This window comes from Penicillium concentricum (assembly GCF_028827145.1).
Source record: "Penicillium concentricum strain IBT 3081 chromosome Unknown utg000001l_segment0_segment0, whole genome shotgun sequence".
NCBI lineage: Eukaryota > Fungi > Ascomycota > Eurotiomycetes > Eurotiales > Aspergillaceae > Penicillium > Penicillium concentricum.
In genome coordinates, this window is record NW_026622754.1 from 1,228,572 (window position 1) to 1,253,764 (window position 25,193).

General features: G+C 47.6%; 9 protein-coding genes across 9 annotated transcripts; 3 read left to right on the forward strand and 6 right to left on the reverse strand.

Moving 5' to 3' along the window:
- Window positions 1–127: 127 nt before the first annotated feature.
- On the reverse strand, window positions 128–2,542 carry N7517_000473 (uncharacterized protein; the record flags this gene model as incomplete). Its single annotated transcript, XM_056718203.1, has 3 exons — window positions 128–1,778; window positions 1,833–2,363; window positions 2,430–2,542. The coding sequence occupies 3 exons, from the start codon at window positions 2,540–2,542 to the stop codon at window positions 128–130; spliced, it is 2,295 nt and encodes a 764-aa protein (XP_056582338.1).
- A 1,198-nt stretch (window positions 2,543–3,740) lies between these two features.
- Window positions 3,741–6,600, reverse strand: N7517_000474 (WD40 repeat domain-containing protein; the record flags this gene model as incomplete). Its single annotated transcript, XM_056718204.1, has 4 exons — window positions 3,741–4,461; window positions 4,484–4,503; window positions 4,550–6,113; window positions 6,182–6,600. The coding sequence occupies 4 exons, from the start codon at window positions 6,598–6,600 to the stop codon at window positions 3,741–3,743; spliced, it is 2,724 nt and encodes a 907-aa protein (XP_056582339.1).
- A 553-nt stretch (window positions 6,601–7,153) lies between these two features.
- N7517_000475 (uncharacterized protein) lies at window positions 7,154–7,393 on the reverse strand (the record flags this gene model as incomplete). The annotated part of the gene is made up of 1 exon (XM_056718205.1): window positions 7,154–7,393. The coding sequence occupies one exon, from the start codon at window positions 7,391–7,393 to the stop codon at window positions 7,154–7,156; it is 240 nt and encodes a 79-aa protein (XP_056582340.1).
- Window positions 7,394–8,306: 913 nt separating this feature from the next.
- Window positions 8,307–9,766, reverse strand: N7517_000476 (uncharacterized protein; the record flags this gene model as incomplete). Its single annotated transcript, XM_056718206.1, has 2 exons — window positions 8,307–9,539; window positions 9,587–9,766. The coding sequence occupies 2 exons, from the start codon at window positions 9,764–9,766 to the stop codon at window positions 8,307–8,309; spliced, it is 1,413 nt and encodes a 470-aa protein (XP_056582341.1).
- Window positions 9,767–11,960: 2,194 nt separating this feature from the next.
- N7517_000477 (putative flavin-binding monooxygenase) lies at window positions 11,961–14,067 on the forward strand (the record flags this gene model as incomplete). The annotated part of the gene is made up of 5 exons (XM_056718207.1): window positions 11,961–12,576; window positions 12,637–12,743; window positions 12,805–13,340; window positions 13,421–13,874; window positions 13,933–14,067. 5 exons carry the CDS (start codon window positions 11,961–11,963, stop codon window positions 14,065–14,067), a joined length of 1,848 nt encoding a protein of 615 aa, XP_056582342.1.
- A 1,427-nt stretch (window positions 14,068–15,494) lies between these two features.
- On the reverse strand, window positions 15,495–17,017 carry N7517_000478 (aminoglycoside phosphotransferase family protein; the record flags this gene model as incomplete). Its single annotated transcript, XM_056718208.1, has 3 exons — window positions 15,495–16,264; window positions 16,331–16,553; window positions 16,610–17,017. The coding sequence occupies 3 exons, from the start codon at window positions 17,015–17,017 to the stop codon at window positions 15,495–15,497; spliced, it is 1,401 nt and encodes a 466-aa protein (XP_056582343.1).
- Window positions 17,018–17,035: 18 nt separating this feature from the next.
- N7517_000479 (Aminoglycoside phosphotransferase) lies at window positions 17,036–17,362 on the reverse strand (the record flags this gene model as incomplete). The annotated part of the gene is made up of 2 exons (XM_056718209.1): window positions 17,036–17,088; window positions 17,146–17,362. 2 exons carry the CDS (start codon window positions 17,360–17,362, stop codon window positions 17,036–17,038), a joined length of 270 nt encoding a protein of 89 aa, XP_056582344.1.
- Window positions 17,363–19,076: 1,714 nt separating this feature from the next.
- Window positions 19,077–19,668, forward strand: N7517_000480 (uncharacterized protein; the record flags this gene model as incomplete). The annotated part of the gene is made up of 2 exons (XM_056718210.1): window positions 19,077–19,372; window positions 19,500–19,668. 2 exons carry the CDS (start codon window positions 19,077–19,079, stop codon window positions 19,666–19,668), a joined length of 465 nt encoding a protein of 154 aa, XP_056582345.1.
- Window positions 19,669–20,178: 510 nt separating this feature from the next.
- On the forward strand, window positions 20,179–25,157 carry N7517_000481 (MFS multidrug transporter; the record flags this gene model as incomplete). The annotated part of the gene is made up of 12 exons (XM_056718211.1): window positions 20,179–20,399; window positions 20,459–20,726; window positions 20,779–20,873; window positions 20,936–21,516; window positions 21,574–21,693; window positions 21,783–22,046; window positions 22,099–22,624; window positions 23,378–23,504; window positions 23,556–23,969; window positions 24,026–24,155; window positions 24,212–24,454; window positions 24,604–25,157. The coding sequence occupies 12 exons, from the start codon at window positions 20,179–20,181 to the stop codon at window positions 25,155–25,157; spliced, it is 3,543 nt and encodes a 1,180-aa protein (XP_056582346.1).
- Between the last annotated feature and the right edge of the window lie 36 nt (window positions 25,158–25,193).

Consider the following 25,193-nt stretch of genomic DNA (forward strand, 5'->3'; position numbering starts at 1 on the left):
GGTTGTTCAATGCTTCTTCTTCCGCACTTGGGCTAGTGAACTCCGACTAAAAATGAACAATACCAGACTTTGGCTAATATTCAAACCAGGAGATTGTAGTCCTTGAACATCCTCTTCTTCCTACATTCTAGTAGTATACAAATTCAGGACTCGGCTCAACAACCTCTTTTGACGTGAATGTAGCACGGCGACATCTTGTCTCGATCTCCGCCACACCAGGCCCAAGGAATGTACGAAGATTCGCAATTTCCATATCAACCTGTCCCCACATCACAGGCCTCTCCGCGGCATCAATGTCACCCGGTGGCGGGTGGCAAGCAGCACTGATCGCCGCACTACAGTTCATTGCAATCGGCATGGCGGCCGATTTGAACTTCCGAAACATCAAAATGAGAAAGCCCACAACCATAAGAAGCCAGGGTACAACCATAACTCTCAGACCAACAGACGATGCACCCACACCGTGTAAGGATCGAGTGCGTTGCAGATTACCCTGAGCATCTCGGGGGATAATTTGCACGAATGACAAGGCCTCGGAGGCAAGCCAATGGGAAAGAGTAGATAACACGATAAATGGCACACTGTACCGGTATGGGACAGAGAGGTAGTATGTCGAGCGCTGTTGTCCAGCGGGAAATGAGACTCGAAGAGGCTTGCGTTCGACGCCGAAATTGTTGTATTCGGCGGCAAGAAGCATTCGAGTGAGAGTATTATTGTAGACCGCGTAAATTATTGAGATTACAGCTTGTGGGACATTCACTGCCAACACTGTCGCAATAAATCCCAGGTATCCCAGTGGGTAGAACTGAGTATGGTACAGCGAAGTGAGTGTCTGTTCCCAAGATGACATTCCATCCGCATTCAGATCTGCTCCTTGGGTACTGCCGAACATAGATGTATTATAACCCAAGGCGAGACCAGCCATGGCAAGGAGGGCTATTTTGAAGAACAGAAGGAAAGCGAAGAGTCGGCTTGGTAAGGCAGCTGACCATCGCTGGCGGACTGTGCAGACCCTTTTTGGCTGCGGAGGCGGGCTCTGTCCCAAGCGGAATGGCATGGCGCGGGAGAATATAGATACCCAGGGGTAATCATTGAAAGAATGCAATGCTTTTGGTTGTCCTTTATTGACTCGAGCCATGAGGCAATTGTTAGCTGTGTAAGGATCAGGGCATGTGAGAAAAGACTTGAGGGCATCGCCAACTGTCAAAAAGATCTCGGAGCGGCGCTCGAGAGCAGTGACGAGCATGCATATTAGCTTCAATACGATACAACCCATGACCACCAAGCCAATGGGCAGACTGCATCCAAGTTCACAAGTCGGCGTGACCGGTCGACTGAAGCAAGTATGGACCTGAAACTCGTCGATGTAACTAATCGGTGGCGCGATTGTATAGTTACCTTTGTATTCGTCAATCGCACAACTCAATTGACTGCCCCTGTAGGAACTGCTAGTGGAGATACCACCGGAGTCCAGTGCAACCTGACATGACCACGCCGTTAGGTTTGACGAAAGATCTGGGGTCAAAAGGACAACTGTGGACCTGGCTGTTTGATAAGCGCCACTATAGGCTTTCATGCAAGTGTCATTGCTCAATTTCTCGAGCTTACCCGATATGAGATCATCATATAGGCTGCTCGCGCTCGTGCCAACAACGTCGTGGAAGTTAGAAGGCACGTCAAAACCAGACATATCTGTGTGGTTATTCCCAAAGGCTATCGGCGCAGCAACGATTCCAAAGTCATTGGCGTTGATCGATACGTATATGAAGGAGTTATATCTGAAGACATCGTATTAGTCCGATATCTCCCAACGGTCGCAGCAATAAACACACATCATCTGGACTGGCAGCGAGGTCCCAATAATCAACACCCATAGCATCTTGCGCCACAGAGGCGCGTACCAGACGTTCGTAAAACTGGAGGAACCAATCGATACCCACACCCGTTGAGCGTGGGCGGTATCGATTCTTGCGCGCGACGGTGCTGCCAAAACTTGGTTACAGTAGCTGCTTGTGGCGGTCAAAGTCAAAACAATGATATTGACAAGAATATGAAGGCCGGTCGCGATTTGGTTTGCTTGGTGGCATGTGCCTTCATAGATAACGGCGGACGAGGAACCCCATCCATAGCCACCAGAAGTGGCTTTTGCGGCCAGTTTGACTGTGAGAATAACATGGGCGACTAGGGCCAGTGCCACTCCCAATGCGCAAAGTAGTAACCCAGTAATCCATCTTTTCTTGATCCGGGGCAGTGGTGGGGGTGATGGAGAATACTTTGAATCCTTGTCTACCGCTGCTTCGTATTCCGTGGTATCGCGCTCTTTGACGAGTTGGTATGGCTTTTGATCCACGGTGAAAGGCTGTCTGCAATGGGAAGCGGTTCGTTAGTGGCGATTGCAACAGAAACTTGGCAATTTGATCTAGGCTCACTTGGAAAGTCGCAATGTGTTAAGTGGGATAGGCTCTTCCCCGTTAATCAAATGTTCCTCCTGGGAGACATGGAGGAGAGCTGTCGAGGAATCACTATCTCGCAAGCTGGTCATTTCATAGGATCCCGAGCACCAAGGAGAAATACCGAATTAGAAGCATAACTTGCTTTTTACTGTTAAATCGCAGTTTGTGATGACCCCCAGCTGTGGGGGCCAAACAAGCCTCATTCTGGGCCAGTGGCTGATCCTCGGCCTGACTGTGTGGCTTAGCAAGTCATTGATGCACTGACCTCTCAATACCCGTGGACTCTCAGGTCCATTCACAGTCAATTAGGGTTCTGAGGACTCGTTCTGATTGGTCTTTATGTCCCCACTTTATACCCCATAGTCTATTGAAGGTGCGCCCTGGAAAGGCTTGATTATTATTAGGCCATTTACTGACATCCTGAGACCTTGAGGACATAGCCATAGGGTTCTCACTATCTTAGAGTTCCCAATATACGGGAAAGATTATGATGAATGCTAGTGAGGAGGGTATACCGGAAGTATAGTGCAAGATCTCTTGTTTCTAGAACTATGGAATAAAGTGAGAATGATATATCCCAAACCAGATACAGAAGACTGGGAATCCAAGGGAAAATTGGATCATAACGGTCAACGGAGATTGCGTATGTAGTCAATCATGGCCTGCATATTTAGGCCCATTGAGAATGATTTTGGCGCTGTAGTCTACAATGCATACTTCAGGACTCTACATAGTACGTGACTTTGTTTCTCGCTAGTTTGATGTATGCAAAGGACAACTTGACTTGGCGATATTGATATCCAGTGTTAGGCCTGCACATCAATCGCCCTGATTCACCAAGTGCCGATATGTAAGCACAAGTGAGTGAGCAGACAAAAATTGGTCTTGCAACGACGCCATCGTTGCGACGGTATAATTGGGGATAATTAAGATGGAGTCATCGCTATATTACCCAAGGAAGTCCAGCGCATTTTGTCGTACGTCCTTGCGAGAATCATTTGTAGAAATGTAACTATGTGGTATTAAGACCGCAACGATAGAACGTTTGATATACAATGCTAGATCTGACGTGGTACTGGAGAAAGCTAGGTAGTGAATTCTAGACTAAGCAGCAACCTCGCTATCATATGATTCGGCGATTTCACTATGTACTTATTAAATAGCCCTCGATGGGATGTTTTACAAGTAGGGTAGGGCCATCGGTATGAATCCTCGACTTCTCATGTGCCCTTCTTTTATAATGTCATTAGAAGTAGGGGAAATAGCAGGAAAAAAACTCATTGGCATCTACATAGAAAATCCGATCACGGAAACCCTTCCTGATTCTTGTCCCAGAGCAAGTAAATCTCCATTGATCTTGGAACAGTGGGGTCGAAACTCAACAGGAAGCCAAAGAACCCTCTTGCCATTCAATCTTATCCATTGTCTCTGCTCAATACATATACCCATATTTGCATGAAGCTGAGGAAATGTAGCATTATCATGCCTGTCTTCAATTTCAAATGTACCCAAATCGGTGTGGACATGTAAACTGTCGTGGGAAAATTCGATTGTAGTGACGCTATCTTCCAACTTCCAAGTTTGGGTCAGCGCGCCCGTCGCCGCGTCCCAGACGCGGACTGTCCGGTCATAAGAGCCGGACGCTAGCCGGCGGCCGTCGGGCGAGAAGGCCACCGATAACACCAAATTCAAGTGGCCCTCAAGGGTCTGCGTGAGCGCGCCCGTCGCCGCGTCCCAGACGCGGACTGTCCGATCATAAGAGCCGGACGCTAGCCGGCGGCCGTCGGGCGAGAAGGCTACCGACGCCACGGCATCCGTATGGCCTTCAAGCGTCTGAGTGAGCGCACCCCATCTTTCTTCAACTCGTGGTAACTGGCATATCCATTTCGGAATGTCTTCTTTAAACATTTCACGGAATATTGCCGTTCGGGGGGCAAATATAAGTCCTGCACAATAAACCTGAAGTGGCGCTAGATCAACTATTTGTCGGTTTTTAAGAATAAAGCGCCTTGCATCTCGAAGGAAATCACATTTTGGAGCCCTCGTTGCCCTAAAGCTGTTAGTTCAAGCCACGTATGAATACGTTCGCAACTTACCGAAATGGCCGTTTGGAGCTGATCAAGAATACCTAGTATTTCCGACGTAAAGCGCAATAGGCTGAGTGCTTCTACCCAGTGCAAAAAATGCGTCTTAAGAAACAAGAAACTATCGTCTATTATTCTGGCCAAATCCGAGCATTGTACCAGATGATGTACCCAGTATCGACAGGCGTATCGCAGTTCCGCATGTATGGTGTTCCGGATCGAATATTGGCTGATCTCATTGTATTCTGTTCCCTCGCTTGGAAGATTGGAGATATTTTTCTTCAGGTTATTCTGCATGATCCGAAGGCATCCTGCTGCAAGACGTTGGTTTGCATCTTTCGAATTGATCCAAAATTTGGTATTGTTTTCGGTTTCACCTAAAAAGAAATCTCGAAATGATAGATGGAGAAGCCTAACGGGTTCGTCGGAATTGTTTGGTACTGTGAGGACGGAGTGAAGCTGGTTTAATCGACGTTTGACATCGTCTGACTCTCTTCCCACTAGCTGGCTAAGGGAATTGATCGAGAGCGGGGTGGCCAAAATGATTATTACCCCGACTATCTCCTTGAAATCATTGAGTAATTGCTGTGACTCCGTTTTATCCTGGCCAGTGAGGAGTTGGTTTAGGACAGGAATATATGTGCTGTGCATTTTTGATACGTAGGTTGATTCATCTTTCAGTATCGCTGCAAGTCGCTTTCGAGGGTCCCAATTCGGATCACTAATGAAACGGCATAAGGTAACGGCCGCAATGAATAAAGGGACGGCCCTATCAACCAGTTCCCTAGTAGCTTCTTTTCCGGGCCAGTCTGGTGGAAATGAGCTCCTCTGTTTGAGGCGTAGTAATTGATCCTCAAAATATAAGGATATATCATGCTCTATCACTGGCTTTGCCATCTCATGGAGGACCAAATCCTGATGGTCATCGGTGATCTTATTAAACCCCAGCTTAATTGGCAACTCGGGTCTGCTTGTTAATAAAAGCCGAAGTTGCACGGAAGTCGATTTTTGAACTTGTGGCAAGAGCCGGAGAATGATCTCTATGTCATCTTCCAAATCACATTCATCCAGAGCATCAATCACGATTACTCTGCTTATTGTCCCTTGTTGAGGTTCAATTTGAAGTAGTGGATTGAGTAGAAGCTTTTCAAATTGTTCTCTTAGCACTTTCTGTGAAATATCAGGATCCTCGTCAATTGCTTTTTGAACTTGAGGTAGCATTTGAGGTATTCCGAGGACTAGTTGCTCGGTCAATGTTGGAAAAAGCTTTTTTGCTGGTCCTCGATCTTCTTCGCCTCTCTTGAAGAAGAAACTCGCCCCGAGAAGCTGTTGCTGTTTAAGGCGGTTTGCAACTGTTCGGGATATTGTTGATTTCCCGGTCCCCGCCATACCGTTCAACCAGAATATGCATTTTCCGTGCGGCGATTTTGCCCACGCGTCGATTTCTTGAAGTAGATCAATTCGGGTTCCGTGGAGACATTCACTGTGTTGATTATCGTAGGAGTCGTGCGTTGCTCCTTTTGCTGTCTGTAGCTTGCTAAGGTCTATCTTTTGATGGATCGAGTTGGTAGATATCCTAAGTCAATGTTAGAGTCGGCCGTTGATACTCAAACGTAAGACATCGGAGTATGGTTAGGGACTTACATTTGATCAACCTGCAAGGACAAACTGAATGTTGTTTTGTACGACTCAAGCTCCATGATAGCATCATCTACCTCCGACCGTGTCAGCGGCCATTTGAAGGCCCGAAGTCCCAATTTGCTTATTGCCTTTTGCCCCGGTTTCAGATCGATCTTTTCTTTCAAATTTGCAAGTGTTGAAGAGCATTTTGCAATATTGTAGACCAGATCGTGCGTAGTAGTAAGTTTGTTGCCGTTGGATTGACCCGTCAAGTCATCGAGAGATTGAAGAACTCGAGCAAGGGTGGCGGTCTTCTCTTGGATGCGCTGAATATCCTGCGTCGCGTTCTTGACATTTTTCAGATATTTTCCACATACTTTGACGATACTTTCGGTTAACTGGACAACTGCGATAACACTCGCTGCGCCCGAGAGACCATCCATGATCAACACACCTTCCACCCCATATATAATATGAAAGATAAAACGTAATAGCAGTGGACGTCGCAAATGACAAAAAAAACACAGCTCCTGCGCCTCAAAGAGGGGTAGGCGTCTAAGTGAGGCTAAAAGGAAGGATCTTGATTGGCGCTTACCCGATCCAATGACTCGCGTGACAGTTACAGAGGGCCCAGGGGTTTCTGCCCAACTGGAAACTTAACTGAAAAGGTTGTATTGTATGATGGGGTCGCCGGTGTTCTACCTGATGACTCTGGGGCCGAGGCTGAACTGGGGTAGTGACTACGTTAGCTTATTCAGCGTTCGCGCGGTTGTGCAAGCATTCTTCTGAAGTGTGTGCGGCCTTGCGCCGGTGGAAAGTGCATAATTATTCTGGCTTGGCGAACTTGTTGTCGCCTAGCTGGCTGAAAGTGGCGCTTGTGTCGCAAAGGGCGTTGTCGAAAGGATGATTGGAGTGACTAGAAAGATGTCGACTCTCTAGAAAAACAAAGTCATAAGAGGAGCGCCGTTGATGTAAGGTTTGAGAGACACGTGAACGCTAGCGCGAAGTCACGACAAAAGATGGCGAGACTTGCAAGTCTACTTGGTAGTTGAGGGATTCTTGGGAACTGGCTGAGCCTGTTTTCCGGTAAAGGTCTTGAAAATGCCAGGATCCCAAGCATTTAGAGCACTTGGGTGCGGTGGACCACGTAGCGAAGTTGGTTTCGCCGGCGAGGATTGATAGGGGCTCTGAGGGCCTTGGCTCTGCAAAGCTAGAGGTGTTGTTAGAGGAAGACATATTGAGACTGATATGACCGCGCAGGTAGCGGATGATAGGGTAGACTGTGTGCAGAGGTATGTGCCGCGCGGATAGTGGATGATGAGGTGGAATGCATCAAATGGAGAGGTACATGACCGCCTTGGGAAGCAGATTGTGGGTTTTAAACGTGGGGCGGGTAGTTGAGGCCGTTCGTAGGTTGGTGACTGATGATGGCGTCGAGGTTGACGATGGCACCTCAAATAGAGAAGGGCTGGGAGGATGACGATAACGGGCAGGGAAGGGAGGCTCCCGGTCAAACCTATCAGAGAGAGAGGCCTGGTTGACTTCTGGTGCATGGTGAAAATCTGAGATGAGATGAATCATTGAGAAAGCTAAAGGTCAGACTATAACCTTTGGCACGAACTATTGGCCACGACAACTCAGTTGAGAGTGGTACCTACTAGTAGTATTAAGATATTGAGATGTCGTGAGAAAATTGTTACCAGAGCAAGTAGAAAAATCAGAAGGTGGCTTGTAGATATATTTGGGACTTCTTCCTAGTCGACGTTAGACATAATCCAGGCTCTGTGGTTTTCCAGGAGAGTTCCACAGGTGGTTTACTAGTGTAACATTCGTCATGATGTTCATTATTCAAGGGAACACCCCACAAGATGAAGGTACGGAGTATTCACCTAAAGGTTAAGAAAGCAAGTTAAAGCCGCCTGGTAGATTGTCCAGGAGGTAGGCTCTAGAGAACCCTCTCCACACGGAAGCAAAATAGAAAAGAGACAGGGAAAGCAAGCGAGGCACAGATGCTTGATATGTTTACCACAGGCCTGGATAGGCGATGCTACTACAGTTTGCTTATTTGAAACATACTGAAACTTAGAAAGGAACATATCCATCGTTGAACTATGATGTTCAAACATGAGGCAAGTAGGAGAAGCTCTGATTACTGTATAGGGAACAGAATTTCCATGCTGTTAGATCGGCTGAACCGTTCCCAGCCAGTTGACGTATTTGTAGCGCGAATCCAGTATCCTCCAGACCCATCCTTCGTGACGACAGCCACCGGTACTATGTTGAGTTTCAATGTGTTTACAATCATAGGATTGACAAATAAAACTGACGCTTTTTGCCTGTTAGGAATGGCTCCGGAGAAATCAAGACCTGCATAGTCAAAAGTTGTCCAGTGAGACACGACAGCTAAGCCTAGATTTCCAGTCCCACGCAGGGCTAACGAGAGGGTCTTTGATGAATGATCTTCTGAGAATCGAAGGCTCTGTTGGACTGATCCTGAGGATGTATATTGCAGTGTCGTGAGGCGTATATCCCGCGCAATCTCACCAACTGATGCCCTTTTCAGCTGCTGAACAGAGAAGTTACACCGAAGGGCCCCAACACTACAACGGATATAGTAAGTTCCAGCCTTCGGGGGCGCAAGAAACCGGCGAAAGTTGATAACCCCAAAGTAGTCCACTGGATTAGGAGACGTCGCTGCTGGTTGATGGGAATAGACACATTTAAGATACCATGCAGCGATAACATCATTCCGTGTGAGTTGAATCTCACGGGAACCATCTTTCAGTTCTTCCTGTGATTTGATCCGTAATTCATCGACCCATGCGCCTGGAATGTAGATAAACTTGGTTTTGAAATCCTCACGGAATCCAAACTTCACAGCAAGGACTGTCAGCAGCACGCGCCACACAATTATTGCTAGCTTAAATATTCCACTGTCCCAGTTCTGCGTGTGCATCTGGTGGTGGAAATTAGATTCCGTTTCGGTGCGCTCATTTTTGGCTTTCATCAGATCAGACATTCGGACATCCCCGACGTCGGGTGGTAGAGCAAACAAAGGGATTGGCTTATTAGAAAGTAGATCACAAGATGCTCTGATCACTTCCCAGCAATCATTGCCGTCACAAATATGGTGCGCGATTCCAAAGCAGAGCAAAGTAGCATCTTGAAGGAGAGTAACGCGAAGGCGGAAACTGTTTGTGGAGCTGGGGGAGACATCGTATATGAATTTCTCTTCAACTTCGGGTAGTTCCGAGATTTTCATAATGGTTGGCTCATTGCTATGTTGTTTGTCATGAATTGGAAGATACACGGTCAGGGCTTGGTCAATAGTCCTGCTGGTGTAATCGACAGTCGAGCCACAGGTGAAAGACCATGGTTTTGCCTAAAAAAGGATATAAGCAGGCCGTAGTAGTGGTAAAATGGACTCACGTCTTTGATTAAATCCCCGCCAAGTATTGGCCATAACCCAACCAACTCGGTGACTTTCCCCTTCAAAATAGCTGAATCGAGTACGGCGTCGATAATCAAGCCCGCATAAATGGTACTGTGACTTCCTAAAGAGCTGACACTCTTGCAGGTATATTTCGAGCCCAAACTCGGACCTTCCATTTCCACGTTTTGAGGAGAGGTGAGAGAGGTGGAAGAAGGATGGGATCTCTTCCTTTATTGGGAAAGCGCAGTACATATACTCCCGAGATCATGACATCCCTAGACACTAACCCCCTCGTAGGTGTTCGGTAGTGCACCGCATATTAATCGGAGTAAATATAAATAATCTCCCAGAGATTTGAGTGCGAAATTATGCGAGATTTGCCTATCTTGGCAGAGAGAGCTACGTAGTACGGAGTAACAGCACTTCTCTTGATTTCCCTTTCTTGTCTTCATCCACCGTTACTCCGCCAATTGTCTTCTATATTGGTACTACTATACTTATTTCGGATGAAAAGGGCTTGGTTAAACAGAAATACCTTACTCAATGATTAACAATCAAATTCTCATGGGAATTTTGAGGCTGTGTGCTTCAACCCGTGCGCTGAGTAGACTCTAGATAAGCAGGGCAGAGACACTCGTGGATATCCGCATCCAGCATTCATCCACATGTACGCTAGTGATAAATATTGCATTCATTTCAAGCGAATACAATGAATCCAACAGGTGCGTCAGCTGGCTAACTTCTCTCTTGTATATTGGTATTACTATGCGCTGATTCAGGCTACGTCTCCAGACCTTTTCTCAGCTGAGCTGGCACGTTAGGATATGATATGTCGACATTGTACTAAAGTACTTTGCCGAAGTGCGAGGGCAAACCATGAGTGTCTCAACTCTCGAAACAGACAGAATCAATATATGTGTTGTGTTTGTGTACCTTTTGGATGAAGTTACTATACAAAAGGTATCATATTGTTATAACTTGCTAGCCCTGGAGGTGTCGATGGTACGAAGTATAACTCGAAGCGGGTTGCATGGCATTGTGGAGACATTGAACCCACTAAAATGATTATGAGCCAATCAGCGATTTCGAACCCACGACGTCAGGGTTCCACTCACGTGACCTTCACGCCGTACCAATAAAACACTGAAAAAGGACCCGCACCGTTCTACCTTAAATAAAGGCCTCGAAGGGGAAAAAGAAATAGGAAGCTTCTGTTTTAATTGAGCATGTCATTCTTAGTGCAGGGGCCATGCTAATCTTCTCTGTATATTTTCAATTGACCATAGGCCCCGAAGGGCCAAAATCTGATCCTTAAAGCTCAATATAACCGCGACAACGCGGGAGTTGAACGGCGATGGCACGTGACCTTCGAAACTGGAAGGCACGGAGTAAACAGTGCAGTGATGTATAAAAATAGACCCGCACGCTGCGACCTCAATTGAGCTTGCATAAAGAAAAGAAAAATGGGTAGCTTCTCTTTGATTGAGCGTGTCATCCTTAGTGCAGGGGCCATGCTAATCTTCTCTGTATAGTTTCAGTTGATCATATGCCCCGAAGGGCAAAATGTATAATAGACTTGGAGTTCGATATAACCCCTGTTTGGGGCAGAATAATACCGCCCTCCTGTTTGGGAAGGGGTGACAGAACATGGTCACGTGGTGCATGGCTCACCGCCTATCAATTTGGTCAACCGTTGCTTCCCAATGTTCTTGGAAGGAGAACATGGGCGAACCGCGAGGTCGATGCGCATGTGGATTATCCAAAATGACATGCTTCATGTTATATATAGTTATACATGGTAAGGTCTCGAATAGCAATATCTACTATGTCTCGTTTGAATCACTCTATCACAAATACTACAGATCTGTCAATTGAAGACGATGTTCATTACTGTAACGTTCCAGACACGGCGTGGCGTACATGAGCATCCCAGAAGAGTAAATGAACCTGCAGATATGAGATTTAGCACGCCTCCGAGACCGATCGTCGGATTTTCCTGTTAGGGCTGATCTGCTCGGCCAACCTGCCTCAATCATCAGCTCGGGGGGCATTATTCCGATCTCCCCCAGGATCTCGGGGAAGAGGCCGGGATAACTGACGCTAGGCGACTCCACGTGGACATTTGCCTCCCACCTACTCCACGTTTCCTAACTGCCCCTCGCTCGGAGACACGCCGTGGAGCCCGGCTCAGTTGCCTATAGCAGGATTATCCGGCAAAATGGAAATTGAGGGGAAGACAGAGGGTATAAGAACTGCCAACAAGGGTCCACAATTGAGGTAGAAACTATACTTTCGCTTAGCTGCCTGAACAATACTGCCATAACGCCTTTCGAGTTGGCAATTGAGGAAATCCATTGAACCGTCTTCATGATGGCAACAACATTAACCGGTGGGAACCCACATATCATCCAACTGCCCAAGACACCATCCGACGTACCATCCGACCCACAAAATGTTGCCCAGCAATGGCTCTCAGCCCTCGAAGTCCAGCTCTCGCCTTCAGAGAGCTTGAACATCAAGGAGCTGTTCCACGATGAGTCCTGGTGGCGCGACATGCTGGCGCTGGATTGGGACATGCGCACCGTACACACAGCCACCGAGATTCAGAACTTCCTCTCTAAGCAACAGGCCAAGGCACAACTGTCCAAGTTCAAACTCCAGGATACGGGCAAGTTTCAGCCACGTTTGGAACAGGTCGTCGACGGGTTGACCTGGGTTTCTTCTATGTTCTTCTTCGAGACTGCCTTTGGTACCGGAACAGGCATGCTGCGTCTGACCCAGGCCGAGGATGGAGTCTGGAAGGCTTACGCTATGTATACGGCGTTACAGGAGCTCGGCTCGGCTCAAGAACCCCTTGGGAAGCGTCGGGCTGTCGGGACGACAGAGTCCATGCCTGGTGGCCTAGCCGGGGGCACATGGATCGAGCGCAGGAATCGGCAGAAGGAGTTCTTGGATGAGGAGCCCGCTACTTTGGTTGTCGGGGCTGGTAAGGAATCCCTTCGTTGAAAGACGATTATCCATGATTCGGATGCTAACTAGGCAACAGGTCAAGCTGGATTGAATATGGGTGCCCGCTTGCAGAACCTCGGCGTATCGTGCTTGATTGTCGACAAGAGCGAGCGTGTTGGAGACAATTGGCGTAACCGGTACCGGGTACGTCACACTAGAGGAACTTGATCTATCCTATGGAAAGAAATACTGATCTTTCACGCAGACGCTTGTCACGCACGATCCAGCCGAGTACACACACATGGCCTATCTACCCTTCCCGCAAAACTGGCCACAGTTTACGCCGAAAGACAAGCTTGGTGACTGGTTTGAGGCATACGCTAGCATCATGGAGTTGAACATCTGGATGCAGACCTCAGTCGTCTCAGCAGAGTACGACGAAGCTGCAGGCCAGTGGACGGTTGTTCTCGCTCGCGGCGATGGGTCTCAACGCACCGTCCGGCCTCGTCACGTTGTGTGGTGTACAGGACACTCAGGCGAGGCGAAGATCCCCTCCTTCCCAGGACAAGAATCTTTCCAGGGCAATGTGTACCATGGCAGCCAGCACCGCGATGCGTCGGAAAGCGATGTTCGTGGCAAGAAAGTTGTCGTCGTTGGGACTGGTAACAGCGGCCATGATATCGCGCAGAACTTTTATGAGAACGGTGCAGATGTTACTCTGCTGCAGCGCAGTGGGACATATGTTATAACTGCCGAGAAGGGTGTCTTCATGATGCACAGTGGAATGCATGAGGATGGCGGGTGCGTTTTCAAAGTCTTTCCTATCTCTTTCTTATGCCCCCATCCCTCTGGTTCCCATCATACTAATACCATCCGTGTAGTCCACCAACTGAACAATGTGATATCGTCTCCGAGAGTCTCCCCTGGCCTGTTCAATTCGCTCTGGGTGCACATATGACGAAGGACATTGCCGAGGCCGAAAAGGAAACGCTTGACGGACTCCGTCGGGCCGGCTTCGAGCTTGATTTCGGAATAGATGGGGCTGGTATTACCCGCGCATACTTCACCCGCGGCGGAGGTTATTATATCGACGTTGGATGCAGTCAGCTTATCATCGATGGCAAGATAAAAGTCAAACATAACCCGGGCGGTATCAACGGCTTTGGGAATCGTGAGCTGCTTTTGGCGAACGGTGATTCCCTGCCAGCGGATGTTGTTGTCCTCGCCACCGGATACGATAATATGCGTACGACAGTCAGGAAAGTCTTGGGTGATAAGATTGCGGACCAGTGTTCCGACGTTTGGGATCTGGATGCAGAAGGAGAGCTCCAAGCTGTAAGCTGCCATTTACTCAGGTGATCCTTTTGAAACACATGCTAATTATATTATTCAGATGTGGCGCCCCAGTGGTCATCCTGGATTCTGGTACTTCGGTGGAAACCTCGCCTTGTGCCGGGTCTACTCTAAGTTTTTGGCACTTCAGATCAAGGCTGTCGAGGGTGGGATATCAACCGGGTTACGGCAGTAAATGGAAAGAGGAACTTCGTTCGAACATACTTTTGCAGTTGTATAAATTGTATTGTATGTGTCAATTTATGCGTTCGCTTATGAGATACATGTAGTCTTCAGATTTGATCAGGAATCCATAATGGAAGGCGATCATTGAATGCATCATGAATGACATCGAAGTCCCGACCGTTACAAAGACCGACTACATAACCGAGCGAGGACTTCCACGTTCGATCTTTTCTCCCTAGCCTTGCCAAAGCACTACCTTTCTCCTATCTCCCTATCACCATTGTTGCAGGTGACTCGAGCTCCGTACAGATTTCCTCGGATATCGATGACAGCTGAGTCAGTCAGGCAAGTGATATGAGCGGGAGTTATTCCACCAACGCAACCGGTGTCCAAATTGAATGTTGATTTGGTAAACCTATTCGGAAAATGCTCATGGTCAAGTCTTGTGGGGCGTCTACGCCACCCGTTCCCCGGTCTCTTCGGGGATTTGGCTTTAAGTTGTGGATATGTAGACTTTACTTGCTTATATTGCGCTTGATGGTTGAAGTGTATACATGAACAATGCTGATCACAGAAAGTCATTTACCGCATAAATAGAGCCAAGAAATCGGGCCTCAGCGACAAAAGACCCACACCCAAAGAACCAAACACAAAGCCAGAAGCTGCTGCTGTCCTTGAAATGAAGCAGCCGCACTAAGATGGGGATTGTATCTGGGCAGACTACAGTAATTCGACCCGAGGTCCATTTCCGGATTGTCTCTTGTCTGACAAAGAGAAAAATTACCCTGCAACCAGCGACTCCCCTCATTATCAAGAACGCCTGGCTCAGGTAGGTTTTTGAAAAATCGATCAGGAATCTCGCACCACTGGGCATTTTGAGATTCCGTTTTGACGGGATTGGGCGAGCAGCATGTTGTCAGGGATTTGGTTTGATTTTTGCCGGCATTTCCATCTTCGATATAGTACATGCACAAGTTGGTTGAGGCTTGCGTTGCGCTTGGCAGCGTGGGGAGAGTTTGGGCTCTCGGTGGACCAGACATCTTTTCTAATGTAATGTCAGTTATTTGGGATCACTAACTGGGCTGTCGGTATTCATACCGTTACTTTGTCAAGGTTTCTATGATATTCTACTCTTCCGTATGTTGTAGTGGAGTTTGTGAAATTCGTAAAATACTGGGGAATCCCAGGGCGTCAGCAAATGCGTTTTGCTCAGGGGTTTTACCTTGGCATAGTTGAGGGTTATAGCGGCAGGATTCAGCTCACCCGCTAGCCCCCAATCTCACCCGTGATAGCAGTCAAAGGCCGGACGCCTGACTTTCATTGTTGGCGCCTGAATTATTTCTCAAGAGACATCCGATCTGAGCTTGAGTGCGAGATGCACCATACCCCAAGCGGCGTGTCATACCACAATAGCCTCTCAGCTTCTAGCTCCTCCTGTTATGTATCTCCCGTGAATGCATCATGAATGAATGATTGTATTTCCGGAAATGGCTGTGCGCCATAGAAAAGCTTGGTTAACTCCCAGTATTCAGGATAGAAGCCAGCGCATTCCCAGTCCATAATCCCAGATAGGCGCCCGTGATCAATGATAATATTCCTGGGATGCAGGTCCGTGTGGCTGAACACAGACCGATACGGACGCGCGTGGACGGCCGTAATGTTTTCCTTTGTCTCGTTGAGCACGTATCTGTGGACGAGAAAGGAGTTGAAATCATAAATTTGGTTGAACGGACCACATACGCCGGAGGGGAAACGATAATCAGATAGCGGGCCGCCATGACTATCACCGAAGCGGTATGAGGTCTGATTTGGAATAGAACGTAGTTGCGATAAGACACTTTTCAGGTCTTTCGACAATCGCTTGCGCTCCGAGTATGAGAGTCGGTGAAAAACCACATCCAGCGTTTGTCCAGACACGGCCGTCATGATAAGAACGCGGTGTATGCCCTGGTAGTCATCAACCCAAAGGGGCGCCGGGGTCGAAGTATACCATTCCACGAGCCTGAGTGTCTCTCCTTCATTAGGGGTACGAGTGCATCCTTTTGCATACAGTCCGAACGGTAACCGGTGCACAAGGCCGGTAAAATAGCGCGGGTATAGATGACTGCCTAGCTTCAAGAGCGCGCCATAACATTGGACACGTATAAAGTGAGGCACGGCACGCCAGACTGAGCGTAAAACTTTCTGGGTCGCATTGTTCAATTGGACTATTCCAAGTAACCAACTAGCACACGCCGATAAAGAGTGCTAAGAAACGGAGATTTGTACCGTACACAACGGAGGCGAAGGCCAGCCCTCGGCGATTTGTTCTTCGACATGAAATAGATGCATGGAAGCTGCAATGCGATAATGAGTTCGTAACAAGAATGGATATGGAAGAGCCTGGTTGGTGTCTTGGCTCTCCATGATGAACATTTGCATTGTTGAGTTCCAGTGGCTGCCATCGCTAAGGAATAGCCAGCCACAAGGCTCAGGCGACATTCTGGCCACAAAATACTGACGCCGAGTCAGTCGGACGTGCTGCAGACAGGTTAAGATCAAGAAGTACTGACATAAACTTCGCTGGCGGTTTTGATTCTGGTCTCGGTTTCATCATTCCACTGGTCCGGGGTATTGGTCGCTGGAAATACTCGGATATGTCCATTTCGAAAAGCCGAATGTACACTAGGAAAGAGTAAGAATAGATTTTTGAGCTGATATTCCGGTGTGTCAGTCTGCAAAATGGTCTGAAGCTCGAATGTTTTCGCTGGGGTTAAAAATGCCTGCAGAAGAGGATAAAGAGAACCCTGTAAGAGTTTGCCAATTTGGCTAGATTCTAATTCTCGTACTTTGATTAAAGCTGCCCAATAGATGCTTTCCCGCGGGTCCATGTCACTTTCATCGAAAAGGCTCGGTGGGATGACCCAGGCATGATCAAACCGCACCGATATGCTGGGGTCCGATGGCTTCTGGTCCAGCATAAAACAGTGTGAGTTATCTCAAGCTTCAACGAGTATGCATGCTTGAGACGAGACCAATTCTCGTTTGGCCACTAATTTTATGGTTAGCGGAGACACGACAGTCATCGGGGACGCTCACTTCGGCTGACACGTCGTAACCAGTCGCTTCCAGTCAATTTTTAACTCATGCAGTGCCTGCTCTGTTGAACAATCCTGGCGATTATGAATCCTTTCCCAGATATAGTAAGCAGCATGCTCCGGGTCGACAGCCTCGTCCAGAAAAGCTCTCCAGGTCGAGTGTTCAGTGGGTGTGAGCCGGGTGGATTCAATGAGCCGGAGAGTTGTGTGGTACTTCGCTGATGCCATTTTCAGTAAAGGAGGGGTGTATCTGGATCCGTCAATATATTTGTAATTTACTCTTCTCTGTTGTTAATCTGACGGGGATGGGGTTGAGAGTCAATGATTGGGGAAATGTAAACCTCAGGCAGCAAGGTAGCAAGGCCTTGTTTGTATATGAGTCAGGCCTCTCTCTTTCCACCTTGGCAACTCTCCATAGAGCTATATAGAGCTCTATGGTAGGCAGATGCGCATTTGCATTCTGTGGGCTTCTTGCTTCCACACTGTAGAGACATAACGCGTCCATTAATTTCTCATCATTCGACTTTAATGGGTTGGTGTTAGCAGCTATATTATTGTGACGGTTCACTTTAGTGAAGCTTCTTACAAAAGCTACCTCTTTATGTACCCCACTAGTCTGGCCTTAAATCCTTTTCCTCAGTGGATCCTTGAAGCTGAAATATCGAAATCGCTTGAAAATATCGGGTGAGAGGTACTCAGCAGTTTCAACAGTACTATACATAATAACATAATAACCTTGAAATTTGATGTGGGTAGAACTCTTTAACGGACTGGAGGATCAAGATGATCAATTCTCAAAAGCCAAAATATGGGTACGATGGGTCCGCTCAGGCACCAAATTTCCCTTTTCAGGATAAAGATGGGATGGAAGGGAAGATGGGAATAACCTCAGAGAAGTCGGGCATTAGGTTTGAGGCAAACACGGGGTTGGAATAGCTTCAAATGCTGTGAAAGGAGTGGAGAGGAAAACCAAAAAAGTAAATGGTGATGGGGGGGGGGGGGGGGGGGGGGCGTGAGGCAGGTGGGAATAGCTTCAACGATGAGCCATAAGAAGTAAGACAGGAATCACCTCAGAAAGGCAGGTGTGAATAGCTTCACAAAGCCAAGAGGCACGAGCAATTATGGTGATAGGTGCAATGGAGGTAAACACATAGCGTAAGCCCTTGGAATAGCTTCAGCAGTGACGAGATACGGTAGGGATGACCTCAAAAGATATTTGAAAAAGGTGGACCTCGGGACTCCGAATAGCTTCATGATCACCTTATTCGGCTGAATAGGATCCAGCCAATCAGATCACTAGAAATAGCAAAAAAAGTCTCTGTTATCATGAACAACAAAGACAGGTCTCATAACCCCCAAGCCCCGTTGGCTCAACGGTATTGGCCGGGCGCTTTCAACAAGTACCCCGCTGGTTGGAAGGGCACACCGTGCGTATCATCCCCTTTGTTCGAGCCAGGGCGTTGTCATAGGTTCGGAATTCATGGCAGCGCTAACAACATCTATGGGCTTCCCTTACCAACAGGTCAAGACAGGCGGCCTTCTCCGCAGTCTTAACACAAACGGGGGTGGGATGGAGGCGGGCACCTTTTTTTTTCTTTCATTAAATAAAAGTTTTAGACATATTCTTCTGTTGGACCTGCAGCATCTCAAAATATACTGACTCAAACTACGTGTATAGCATTGATGTGGAATGGAAATGTTGTCAACTTTCCACTTTACATGGACCCACTTCCCCAGATTTTGTCTTTCCTGGGGTTCCGTTCTACTTTGAAGCTTCAATATGAGAGCATTGCGTCTATGTTTATTATTGGTAGATAGCCTTAGTCGCCCGATTATGATTGCAAGCTAATTTCTTCACAATAATCTTCGACATGCTTAGTGCATCTTTCTGCTCTAGTCGCTCTGGCCTCGCTCTAAGTTTTGGAAATCGGATAACGCCCTTATGGACTATGATACTACCTTTACTACCTTTGTCTCAGTGCACCAGGAACCCAGTAAGCCTATTTATCTCTCCACTTCTCCGTGTACCAATACTGATACCCAAGTCCCAACCGTTACCGCAATCGAAGACAAGAGTGTAACCGCAAGCCATGCCTCCCGCTCCGCTAGGACGAACGACACCGCCCATCTAGTCACCAACGGAGACTCTCTAAAGAATTCCACATCGACATACTCAAAGCCAGCTACTCGACCAACCTCGACTGGGCAAGTTTCTACGGCTTCGACGCCATCAACGTGGTATGTCATCACACACACTTCCGACCCAGTACTAATTAGCACCCTTCAAGGCCAATGCACCAACCGCCACACTCAATCACAACATATATTACGCTTTCGGAACAATCGAGTCACACAATGTTCTCAGCGAGTCGAAGAGTCGGCCTGTCTATCTCTCCGACGCTCGGGGTCTTGGGTTGGCTGGATTGCTGGACAGTGTAGTTATATCTAGCGCTACGCGACTTACGGATGCATTTCTGAATGGATCTCCAGCCCTGGAAGAGCTTGGTGTCTTGGCTCTCCACAAACATCATTGAGTCCCAGTGGCCGCCGTAATAAAAAGCCGACCACAAGGCCCACCTGGGCAGGCAACAGTCTGGCCAAGTCAGAAACTATCGAGCATCATTGGAAAGAGCAAACAGGTCAGGTGACCACTCATTAATCTTCCCCATGGCAACCTTGTGGTCCACCTAGTATTCCCTCGAATTAATTTGTGATCTAACATTCTCTTTTGGGGCCTTGTCAGAGCTTCTTTTTGTGCTTGAAATGAGTCGCAGTTTGTGAAAAGTTTGAATTTCATCTTTCCTTGAGGCGTTGTTGTTGACCTTCCTAAAGGAGAAGAGCTAACCGGGCACGTGACCGGCGCGTTCGGTAACCGGCTAACATATCCCCATCAGGCAGTTGACAGGCATTAGGACTAAGCCACAGTCTACGATCGATACACATCGGCAGATCTGTGCCAACTGGAACCCGATCTTTGCTTCTGTTGCCAGAGGCCTTGGTTGGCTAGCGCTCTGTTGTTGGAATCGCGTGAAGAAGCGGCAATCATGAGCGAAAGAGGGTCGGAAATCGTTTACCGAGCGGAAAATGTCCCGATTCGCTTTTTCAAAGCATGTCGATGGTGCAGAAGACAAAAGATGCGATGTGATGCGCGTAGTCAAGTCCCTTGCTTCCGCTGTCGCTCTACCGGCCGGGACTGCATCTTGGACCCCATTGATGATGGGCGACGGCGAAGTGATCGTCGGCGGAAAACAACAACCCCCGCAAGGTGACAATTTGAAATATCGATCTTTCATATGAGGGTAGCGAGCTAATATTCTGCCAAAGAAACCATACTGCTTCGCCGCTGGATCCAAGAACCGGATACCACACTCCGGTATCGAGAGATCAGGGGTTCTCACCCGCCACCGTACAAGATGGTGGTTTCGATACGTCAATTGACTCTTTGCCCAGCTCTGCTGGATTAAACAGCCTTCAGCGGTCCTATGCGTCTGATGCGAATGGACCGGAGTCTCAACAGCTCAGCCCTAATGAAATGATCGCGCCGGCATCAGCGGTACACTCTATGTCTGTGAATTTGCTAGGCACTAATGATGTGAGTCATTGTCAAAACACTTACACAGCTTGCATAGATCTAACATAGCAAGATCTTTATGGAAAATTCAACCAAGGGTGACCCCAGAGGAGATGTCGTTGCCAGAGGAATCGTTAGTGAGGAGCTTGCTCGTGTCATGTATGAGAGGTATGGAACTAATACTCGACTGGAATCGCAGTTTATTATAATCAAATCTAACTTTGCTACAGGTTTACGGGCGGATCAAAGAACTTTCTTCCTCTTTTTGATCCGATTAGAGACACATTCGACTCTGTCCGTTCAAGATCCTTGTTTTGCTTTACGGTGATTATCTATCTGGCTAGTCGTGCAGTGACGGATTTGCGCGGAGACACGCATATGCAGCGTGTTCTACAAGATGAAGCACAGCGCTTGGCCGAAGACAGCTTCTTCGAGCGGCCCACTAAACTGGAAACAGTCCAAGGAATGATTCTCCTGGCTGCCTACTCCGAGAAGACGTGGTTCTCTATTGCTCTCATTCTTCGCACTGCCTTAGATTCGGGACTGGAGAAGTCTTTGGACACTTTGCTGTCCCAAGAAAATGTACCCCGAAGTTCGCTCTCGGCTTCCATGGCTGAACGTGAATTGGTGTGGCAGACAAGAACTTGGTTAATCAGTTTCACATTGGAGTTGGACGTCGCATCTGGTACCGGACGAAAATCACGCATCGCCGAGGTCGACGTGGTAAAACTGCGCAGATTCCTTGATTATCCACTCTCCCTGCCCTGTGATATGCGGACTGTGTGTATCATTGAACTTCATCAACTCCGAGGTAAAGCGAACAAAACTGCAGGTGCGATTTGTGTGTCATATTACTAACATGTAGTAGGTAATTCTCGCATGATTATTGACAACACTTCAACTATTGGTGACATTGTGTCCACAGAACTACCGGCCATTATGACAAGATTACAAAATTGGTGGATGACGTGGGACGAAATCCATGAAAGTAGGCTGTCTTTTCTTGCCTTGAATGAACCCACGATCTGGATCAATTACTGACTTGGACAATCCATGAAGACAACGGTTTCCATATAGGAGCCTTCCAGCGCAGCAGCCTCAAGCTCATGCTTCACTACGCCAGGATTTTTGTTTTCTGTGCATCCCTAGCACGGATTCAAAAATTACAACCAACATACACAGATTCAAGCTCTGAAATCCTGGATCAGAATGTGATGAACCTGTGGCAGTCCCTTGTCACAACCATCATGGACCAATTAGGCTTTTTGATCAACGAGCCATCCTATCGCTGTCAATTACCGTGGGCGCCAACGTATCCAGCTCTTACAATCGCCTTCGTCAGTAAGTTGATCATTTCCTCAATTAGCTACATACCTTGCTAATACAGATTTAGCAACATTCGCCCTTCGGATCGCCAGATGGCGTCCAAATCTGATCAATCAAAGTCTCCTACTTGAAAGAGCAGAAAAAATCTGCGACTTCCTCAAACAACCCCCATATCCCGATATCCACCGGACTGTCTCCATCTTCGTGAACTATGCACGCGCCTTGATTGCGAGTCAGCGTCCGCAGAGCAATCATAGTACAGATGTACCTATCATGTCTGATCAAAGTGATGGCCCACCCTTCGAAGGACCTGATAATCCCATGATTAACGGCCCGCCTCCATCGGGGGTGGGTCCCCTCGACGATCTCCGCTACAGAACCGGCCCGATTCAGGGCGATAAAGATTCAAATCTGGTCTCAATGCCAAGTAGTGACCCATCTGCAGTGGCCAAAGCGCCCGTATCTCGGCTATCCGGCACGATGGAGGCACCCAACTGGACTGTTTCAAACTCCATTGCAGATTCTTTTGGTTTGTTTGAGGAGGGGCAGAACGATATCTTCGATTTCCTGCCTATGATGCCATCGATGCCACAGTAACAATAACATTCCTAATACACCTTATTGAAGTCAAGATCACTCTAATCCAACTGTCTAAACTGAGTAAATCGCACAAAAACCAAGAAGTTCTAGCCTTGTAGATCAACGTTGATACTTCAGCGAGCAAATTGGGCCGCAACGCGCAAGGCAGTATGTTTTCTTTATTCACATGTGTTTTGTCACAGCCTAGATGCATCTCCACCTAAAAAAAAATGCATTCATAGCAATCAATTTGTGCATCGGGGACAGCCATCCATGTCCGGATCCAGCCCGGCGCCGTGAGTGGATTGCCCTAATTCCCGGTCCCGTACCGGCCCCGGTTCCGCGTGCAAAAACTTCGAAGTATACCAGTCTCTCATTGGCTTGTTACCTACTCCAACGTAGTAGATAGAGGCATTATGCATGACCAACAGGTTCTAGCCAGAGTGAGTCAAGGAATCGACAAGATTTTCCTCTCTGGGTCGGCCGGTTGCGATGGGAAAATCTTTTGGTATAGCATATATAACGCTTCGGTCCTCATCTACCAGAGCTTTTAAGTATCAGAACTAAAAAAAAATTAAAGAATACTTCCAATCTTCCTTTTTGTTCTAGCTTACCCCACATATTTGATGGTGCAATATGGCGTCAGAAACGAAACAATCTTTAACGGCTCAGATAACCGCCATTCTTTCTTCAGGTGCGATTAAGCTCTGATATTCTTCGGATCTACTCTAACATGCACTAGATAAGGATGAATGTTCTGACAAGAGATCCCTTGCTTCAACCGAGAAAAATCAAAGATCAAATGGAGATTACCAAATAGTCGAACTATCTCAGGATGAACTACTTGTCGAGTTTCAGCAGAACTCACCAAAAAACCCACCAAACTGGGCCTTTGTACGCATATATATATATACCATGAAGATACAGTCACTAATAACTAAATAGAAGAAAAAGCTGTACAATGCGGTTGTGGCGCTATTTGTTGTCCTCAATAGCGGCATATCAACCGCACTCCCTAGCAATGCAGTCCCCACTATCATGCAGGAGTTCCACCAGTCCGGAGACCAGCAAAAGGTCTTACCAACAGCCTTATTCCTCGTTGGGTTTGTGTTTGGGCCTCTACTATTTAGTCCATTGAGTGAGACGATTGGACGGAAACCCGTTCTCGTCTGCTCGTTCGCTGTTTTTGTCCTCGCTACGCTTGGCTGTGCTCTAGCGCCAAATTGGTCCTCTTTTCTCGTCTTTCGGACTATTTGTGGTCTGGTAGGAGCTGCTCCTCAGACGGTTGTTGGTGGTATATATGCGGACTTGTTTTTCGATCTGCGAACTCGTGGTCGGGCGATGGCAATGTATATGTCGGTATGTGATCATTCCCCATGGTTGGAATGGTTGGATAGTACTGATACATCTTCCAGGCTTGCAGTTTTGGTCCCATTCTAGGGCCGATTATCTCTGGATGCTCGGTTAAATATGGTTGGAGATGGCCTTTTAGGATCGACCTGATTCTGACGGGTATTACCTGGTTGGCTCTGCTCTTCACGTCTGGTATGATTATATCACTTAGTCCAACTGTGTCATCAAGTAATCTCATATCAACATAGAAACATTCGGCCCGGCACTCTTGAAGCAACAAGCTGCCAAATTGAGAAAGGAGTCGGGATCAAATCGATATTTCTCACGTCAGGAGCTTAACCTGGACTCGAGATTTACTCCAATGGAGATTATCACTCGTCCTATCACCATGCTCTTCTTCGAGCCTATCATCACCTCAACATCCATCTACATTGGCCTCGCATACAGTCTGGTCTTCTTCTATTTTCAGGCTTACCCAATCATCTTTGGAGGTAATGAATCCTCCACCTGGAATTCCTATCCACAATACTAACAGATTAACAGGTGTCTACGGTTTCAGCGTGCAAGAAACTTCCTTCGCACTCATCCCAAGTACGTCCACCTCTTCCCATCTATATCCCCAACCACTAACCCATCACAGTTGGCGTCGGCGCCGCATCTTCCGGATTATTCGCCCTCTACTACGACGTAATCTACGAAAAAGCCAAAAAGCTCAACAAACCCTGGACCACCAATCCAGAGTTCCACCGACTCCCATTATCCTGCATGGCCGGCCCCTGTCTAACAATAAGCATGTTCTGGCTCGCCTGGTCAGCAAGATCATCCATGCACTGGGCCGCACCCGCGATGTCAGGGTTCGTCTTCGGATTCGGATTCCAGATCATCTTCATTTCGCTTCTTACCTACGTCACCGACGCATACAAAATCTATTCCGCCAGCGCACTGGCGGCTTCTGTCATTGTGCGCAGTATTGCTGGTGCGCTTTTCCCGTTGGCTGCTGAGCCGCTCTATGAATCTTTCGGGGTTGCTTGGGCGACTTCCCTCATTGCGTTTATTAGTTTGGCTTGCATTCCTATCCCTTTTGCTTTGATGAGATGGGGTCCTTGGATTCGGGAGCGAAGTCCTTTCTGTCAGAGGTTGATCTTGGAGGAGAAACTCAGGGCTAGTGGAGCGAGTACGCCTGCGCAGGTATAGAATGTTGCTTTTTGCTTAGATTTTGGGATTTTGGTT